The 7,780-nt window shown below is 40.2% G+C and overlaps 1 protein-coding gene across 1 annotated transcript; it reads left to right on the top strand.

Moving 5' to 3' along the window:
- Window positions 1–1,560: 1,560 nt before the first annotated feature.
- Window positions 1,561–4,103, top strand: LOC103307878 (zinc finger MYM-type protein 1-like). The gene is made up of 4 exons (XM_008180298.1): window positions 1,561–2,728; window positions 2,855–2,959; window positions 3,020–3,360; window positions 3,999–4,103. Exons 1-4 carry the CDS (start codon window positions 1,561–1,563, stop codon window positions 4,101–4,103), a joined length of 1,719 nt encoding a protein of 572 aa, XP_008178520.1.
- The last annotated feature ends 3,677 nt before the right edge of the window (window positions 4,104–7,780 follow it).

Raw genomic sequence — 7,780 nt, 5'->3', positions numbered from 1 at the left:
TACCTTCAAGGTCAAAGTTCACCCTTCTGTTTTCTAGGTAACTCAAGATTATCTTTATTGTTCTATGGCAGACACCCATCTCCTCAAGCCTTTCAAGTATTGGAGCCCATCTTACATTGTCGAAAGCTCCCATAATGTCGAGGAAAACACCAAAGGCAAACCTACAGCTGGTGGTGTCCACCCAATCGTATACTTGCCTTATAGCGGTGATCGTGGATTTACCCGGTACGAATCCGTGCTGGTTTGCAAAGCCATTCAGGTTCGTCTCCTTTTCTAGGTCCTGTATGATCAGGGTATCCAGGCCTTTTGCTATGGTCGGCAACAGGCTAATGGGCCGGTACGTTTTGGAGTCCGACATGTCTTCCTTACTGGGCTTTGGTATGACGACAAGCTTTGCAGTGCGTCACGTGCTAATGGAAGATGGCCTCACGTATACATGTGTTAAACATGTGCGTTATATCCTCGCCTACGACGGGCCAAGCTTTCCTTAGGATGACTGCGCTAATACTATCCGAGCAAGATGCCTTCATCGGGCTCATTCTCCAAATGGCTGTCTTTACTCTTTGCAAGTCTATATCGCCTAAGTAGTTTTCTAGTGGACCCTCACGTTGGAGCTCGCAGGGCTCTACCTCCCTAGGGAAGAACGACCCGAGAAGCAAGTCGACCGTTTCACCTATTGTACTGGTGGGGGTTCCATCTTGGCGCACCATAGTTGAGGGCACTGTCCCCAATATTGATCCTCGCTTTGCCCAGCTGAAGGACTTGCCCCAGGGGTTAACATTTATCTGGTGCTACGTACGGACCCCTCTACTCCGCCCCTACACATAGTCATAATACACAGCATCGATGTCCTATGGTAACACGTAAATAGTTAGATGATGTCACCGCTGTACATAAAACCTTGGGGGAGCAATACTATAAACGTTAGCAACAGTCTCGGCGTCTGCCAACGGCCAGATGACAAACCCGAACCGGTAAGATATCTGTGAGACCTCCTCGGAGCGCAGTAGATTCTACGAATCAGATATTGGCACTATGATAAGGCGGCTGTGGGTATACTTGGTCATTTTCCGACACCCCGCACCGACCAAAGGCACATCTTGTAGAAAGCCCCCTGGACTGTGAGAACCAACGACGCAGTGGCGCCGAACCCATGTATTAGGTGTGGCAGTCGCCACACCTTTTTAAGGGGGTGGGTGGTCCGAGGACTGGGAACTTTAAAGTTGAAACTTTAGTTCTGTGATAGAAAACCAGTCTTGGTAGAGTAGAACTGTAGAAGAGTAGTAATTGTTTAGCTATCAAGATAGAGCAGAGTTTTCCTTCATGTAACACATAAACTGTTAGTATTAGCATTTAGCATATCAGCTGTCTCTAATGGTATTCCAACTATCTCAATTGCCCAAAAATGGGAAATACTAAATAGTAAATACCTAGAATAGAATATACCAATTCGCATTATCCGATAATATTATGCGATCGACCGATAATGGTCTGCTGGAAAGATAAAAATAGAAAACAGTTATTATTTTTAAACAATAAAACTGACTGCAGCGCGCGCGTATGTGTGTGTTATACACTTATACATCGAAAGATGATGTTCGTGGAAATTTTAAAGATTTAGCTATCTTATTGGCAAAGTATTCACCTCCATTATCATGTCATTTAACTGAAGTCCAAATTAGGGGAAAACATACACAACATTTTGTATCATGGAATCGGCAAAATCAGTTGATATTAGCTATTGCAACTAACATTTGTAATACAATAAAAAATAAAATTTTGAATGCAAAATTTTTTGCTTTATCTTTAGATACCACATTTGACGTGTCAAGAAAAGAGCAATTGTCACTTGTTATTCGGTATATAAATAAAAGTAACGGTGTAGTCTGTGAACGGTTGATAACTGTTAGAGAAACATTAATGACTACCGGTCAACATTTATTTACAGTTCTTGATGATATATGTAAAGATATGTGTTTAGATTGGAAAACTTATCTAATTGGGCAATCTTATGATGGTACTGCCTCAATGAGAGGTGCATACAACGGCTTACAAGCTATTGTAAAAGAGCATAATTCATCAGCTACTTACGTTTGGTGTTGGGCACACAAATTTAATTTGGTTATAGTCGATGCTGTAAGTTCCTGTTCACAAGCTAGAGACTTATTTGGTACATTGGAAACACTTTATGATTATATAGGCAGTAGTAAGAAGCGAGTAGGACTTTACTCGGCATCCCAAAGAAAAATATATCCTGGAAAGCCACTGCGAAGACTAAAAAGAGTAGATACTACCCGATGGACATCACACTCAGCTGCTCTTTGTACGGTTTTCGACACATATGATTCAATCATTGATATATTAGAGGATTTACAACACGATTCTGATCGTATATCGAGTGTCAAAGCTAGTAGCTTGATAAATTATTTATTGTCCGAGCGTTTTATACTAACCGGTTTTATTTTTAAGCAAATTTTTGAATTAACTAGCCCTTTAACTAAATTTTTGCAAGGTGTTAATATTGATTTGCTGGGTGCTAGTGAATACGTAAAATTGATATTAGAAAAAATTCATACATTCAGAAGTGAGCATCAATTAAAAAAATTGGTAGAAGATAAAAATACATTTATAGCGTCTAAGGCGAATGAATTATCATTCACTCCATTATCATTAAACAGGATAAGAAAAAAAAAAATTCCAGGAGAAAATATAGCAGATGAACAAATCAGTTGTCCAATCAAAAATTTTCAAGTTAATACTTACTATACAATAATTGATATTGTAAATACACAGATAGTAGAGCGATTCAATGATTAATCTACTCCACTTTATAAAGATATTTCACTTTTTCAAGAAAAAAGATTAAAAGAAGTAGCAGAGCAGTCAAATTTACCAACTGATGCTTTTGATGGATTTGAAATGGTCTATGGGAAATTTGTAAAAGCTGATGATTTAAGACGTGAATACAAACAATTTTCAGATTCATATTTTATGTTTAAAAAATTAATGATACTACCAGAAAAAATTCACAAAACAGATGATATCGACGAAGAAATAGAAACAAGTGATAATACTGAAAATGATATTGATCCAGAAGATCTAGACTTAGCAACAAACCAAGGAAATATTTCGACGGTTTTTAAGGTGTGTCACCAAAATGATTTAAAAGAAGTGTTTCCATCCATTTATATTGCATTATGTATATGTTTAACTTTACCGGTTTCAAGTTCTTCTCCTGAAAGAGCCTTTTCTAAATTGAAGCTAATTAAAAGTAGATTGAGAAGTAGTATGGGAGAAGATAGATTAGAATCACTTATGCTTATATCATGTGAAAAAGATATTAACATTGATAATGAAGAGGTAATAAAAACCCTTACAACGTATAGTACTGTTCTTAAAAATCTATTCTAAAAACCAATTATTTAACAGTTATTTTTTTTTTAATTTTATAATGTACCTATATATTAATTATATTTTATTATTACACATTTTTGTTCAACACATCGTTGAACGACGTAGTCCGCCAGGGATCTGGTAAGAGGGGATAGGACTATATAGAAGCCCTGGGAGTGACCAGTATTCAGACGTGATTTCACCAACCGTACGTACACATCCCTGTACCTCTTCGTTATTGATTATCATATTTTTGTATTACGACTTAGATTATTTTTGTTGACGACGTATTACGGGACTTAGAGAATATTCGAGCAATCGCTTATTTTCTAAGACACTGGTTTTTCTTCGTCAATTTGAATAATCTAATAGTGTTTAAATTCAACTTGGTTATTATATTTTACAAATTTTAAATAAATAATACATCAACCACACACTGTTGATCATTTTGACGCTACTACCATCATCCCATCCTGTCACCATCTCCTGTAAGTCGGGTGCACGCAACACTGGTCAGCAAAATTTCGCCACGCGGCCATCTTTGCCGCTCTAATCTAAATAATGCAGGTAATTGTTAAGCATTGCATTATATCCTGGTCTATTAGAGCAGTGTAGACCCATGCGCCTTTTCCTGGCAAGTTCTCTCCGAAGATACGTCAGCTCAGTCGTCCACCAGGGCTGGTTACCGACATAACCGCCTGGGTGCTTAATTTGGGGGATAGATTTCCTCGCAGCTCCCTGTATTGCACTGACAGTAGTGCAAGCTTGCGTGTCGATGGTGGACCCATCTATGGTCAGTCTGAGTATACTCAGGAACCGTCCAGTCACTGACCAAGTTGCGGACTTGGGGCGAGGGCAGCGTAACATCGGTTTTCGACGAACCTCGGTCGTTTGTACAAATATTACCATGCAAATTTGCTACCGTGAGGTTGAAGTCCTCAATCAGCTCTTCTACAAATAGGCCAAATCAGCCGGGAGTGGCCATTGACGTCTGCTCCGATGAGAGTGCGGGGCTATTATGCAAGGACCGCGTGTAGCTTCTCGATAAAGTAGGTAGTCGGCATGTTGTACTTAAAATACGCCGAGACCACTGTAATGGATTTTGAGTATACGCCCTGACTCAGTTTAACCGCTATCATATGCTGGCCAGACATAACCGGGAGCTCAATAACTTGTATGGGGGCACTCAGTACTATGACGGCCGCACCGGCATGATCACCGTGTAGTACCTGTTAGTAATTTTCATAGCCGTAAATATTATTGTTGCACGTTAATGGCTCCTGAACAAGCACAACGTCTGTGGCGCATTCTATGCAGAAATCTCTTAGCTGCAGACTCGCTATCTTTTGTCTATTGACGTTGTGCTGAACAATTTTAATGGACTCGGTCATTTGGTACTGAAGTCCGTTCACCTGAGGAGGCTTCGTGCTGCTTGGTTTCTGGCCTTACACGCTGCGCTAGACGCCTTGGGCAGGCCTTTGCAGTTCACGCACTTCACACGCTCCTCTTTGCAAGTACGGGATTCGTGGGCGCCTGCGCAGTGCCTGCACGTCGGAGTTGTTTGCTCTCACCTAAACGACGTATGACCATACTGTTGACAATTGTAATACTGCGGCGTAGAGCTGTGCACTTTACACCGGCACCTCTTCATGCCGATGTAAACGGACTTGGTTTCTAGTTTCGGAATGACACTTGGTAGCGCTTCGATCACCCAATGGGCAACGTCACCATCACGAGCGCCCAGCTTATGTAGCGGCGTCATGCTGGCCACGTCTTCTGCGGTCAGCCCAAGTTCCAAGTTCTGACCCAAAAGGCGCTCAGCGAGTTCCTCTTTGGATATACCACTATCCACGTCGTATAGGTTATCACCTGGGGTCTTCTAGGTCTTAATTAAATTACGTGCTCAATACCTTTCATCACCTTCAACGTATTAGCGTCGTTGAAGATGATTATCAGGGATTGACCACTGACTATAGTTTTCGCTCTTTGATTCTTAATTTTAGATTTCACCGTCTCCCATACTCCAGCCTTAGCAGCGGCTACCGAAATGTCTTTCGGTATTTCTATCATGAAGCGAGACGTTACTTTCGTTTACCTACTCTTCGCCTGCTGCTCCTTCTCAGTAGTCTTTTTCGACTTCACCACGACGGCGACTGTGGCCTTTGGAGCGCTTACTGCCTTAGTGGCATATGTCAGCTTTGACACAGGCGCTGACCTTGAGCTCTTAAGCGTTTCTATTTCAGCCTTAAGGCTGCAGGCTTCAGCGTTTTTGGCATCTAACTTATTGATGAAGCATGTGAGGCTCTCTCTCTGGCTGTCCTCTTTACCCTTGAGTTCACCTTGTAGCCTGCTATTCTCATATGTAATGCCAATCGTGACGACTCTAAGTCTCGCCAGCTTACTAATCAGTTATCTGAGATCAGTACTCCTAGTTTTTTACCCCTCTCTTGAATGACCGTTTGTTCAACCCAGCTGAGGAGATCATTCAGTTTTCCTGTCTGCTTAGACAATTTTGGCTGCTTAGCGTTTTGGCCCCCTGGCGAGGGTGGGCCACGCTTCTGATTACCGCCTGCACTACCACCCATGTCACCACTGTCACTTGTGGCATCTGTCATATCTACGATGTTCTCGTTGTCATCATCACCTCCTCCTCACAATCTCAAGGGGGCAGGGTAGCAGATTCCGTTAGTAGTACCTTTAAAATCTAACGTATCCAGGCCAAGTTCAATTGCGAATTTTTTATGCTTCCTTATTGATAACGACCCCCTGGACCATCATTGCTCTCGGTTGCATGCTGGTGTCTCGGCGTCCGACCCTCCCAGTAGGAGGCGCCTTAACTGCGGTATCTTCGTATTTTATGTATTCATTTTGTTAAAGGGGTTTGGGGGGCTGCCCCAGGTAACCCTGCACCCCCTGGCCACTGGCAGGCTAATTTGGCGATTGCAAAACCATGCCTGGGGTTAGAAGTCCGAAGTTAGGCTGCTCCGGACAGTTTGAAAGCCTCTTAGCGAGGCGGGCTTTCATCGACCACGTAATAAATTAAACAGTCACTTTGTCTTTAATTCAAGTATGTTTATGATAATATTAAATGAACCAATTATTTGTTTCTATAATGATTTCCGTTGTATTAATGACCCCAATAAATTAAAATGAAACTAGTATTTTATAATTTTAAATTATTAATTATTACGTTATATCAACGAAGTTAGATATAATTTAAATTCATGTATAAACATTATCGTAAACTAAGTACTTTTGTTTACTTACCTTCAATAATATTTATTTATCAATTTGATGCAATTCAATTGATTCATTTTTTTTTTTATTATTATTCATTTGAAATAATTCTTATGTAATTGCATAAGAAATAATTGATGAAGTGACTAAATTGGTATTGGTTCCTTCATTTGAAAGAAACCCGGCTTTACGAAAACAATATTGCACACATTCAGCTTTTACATTATCGCAAGCCAACGCTATCCAGTTGACTGCATCCAAAACACTTATTGATTTAGCAAACTGATGGAGCTGAAGAACAATTATCCATCTTGCATAATAACGATTGTAGCAAAAACTTACGATAGTAAGAATTGAACGTGAACGTGTAAATCACTCCTTGATCCATTGGTTGGGTGACCAATGTGGTATTTGGGGGCAGCATAAGTATTTTCTTATTAGATAGCTCGAGCTTTAGGTTACATGCATCATTATCTAAGAACATTAGGACGTTTCTATTCTTAGATCGCATATCTGCGTTAATATAACACAACCACTGTTCCATTATCTATGTTGTCATCCAGGCTTTTTTTTTTATTAAATTTCCATATGGCAGGTAATGAAGAAATGTCCATGTTCTTAAAACACCGTGATTTTTAGACTAGCCAATTACCAATGACTTCCTAATTTCACCAGCCATACTAACACACATGAGCACTGTCAAGCGATCCTATGCTTTTTTCCCTCCAGAACAAGACCTACTTTTCAGTACTAGTGACTTAGTAGGAAGAAAATACCCGTTTCGTCAGCATTGTACACGTTTTTTGCTTCATATCCAGCAATGAGTCTTGATATTTTTTGCTTCCACTCCACCACAGCTTCTTGATGACCGTCATTAGCCTTACCACTAACATTTTCCCAAACAATGTCATGCCTTTTTTTAAATTTTTCTAGCCAACCGTTTGAAGCCTTGAAATCTTTGACATTCATTTTTTCAGCCCAATCGGCATACCTTCTGTTTGTATAATTGTACCGGAAATTGGCAATTTTTTTGACTGAACGCTGACAAACCACAACTTTTGGTAAATTTGTTCAAATGAGGGAGTTTTCACTCTTTTAATCTTTCACGACTGGGCAGTTCATATTAACAAAAATCTTTAATAATAAACAA

Source organism: Acyrthosiphon pisum, chromosome X (genome assembly GCF_005508785.2).
Source record: "Acyrthosiphon pisum isolate AL4f chromosome X, pea_aphid_22Mar2018_4r6ur, whole genome shotgun sequence".
NCBI classification, from domain to species: domain Eukaryota; kingdom Metazoa; phylum Arthropoda; class Insecta; order Hemiptera; family Aphididae; genus Acyrthosiphon; species Acyrthosiphon pisum.
This window is presented reverse-complemented; position numbering and strand designations above follow the sequence as displayed.

Excerpts from the sequence above, each read along its gene's own strand:
- LOC103307878 (XM_008180298.1), top strand. The coding sequence starts at position 1,561 with ATGTGTGTGTTATACACTTATACATCGAAAGATGATGTTCGTGGAAAT. Across the intron at positions 2,729-2,854 it reads TATAGCAGATGAACAAATCA|AAAAAAGATTAAAAGAAGTA; the intron begins GTTGTCCAATCA and ends CACTTTTTCAAG. Across the intron at positions 3,361-3,998 it reads TTAACATTGATAATGAAGAG|AGCAGTGTAGACCCATGCGC; the intron begins GTAATAAAAACC and ends CTGGTCTATTAG.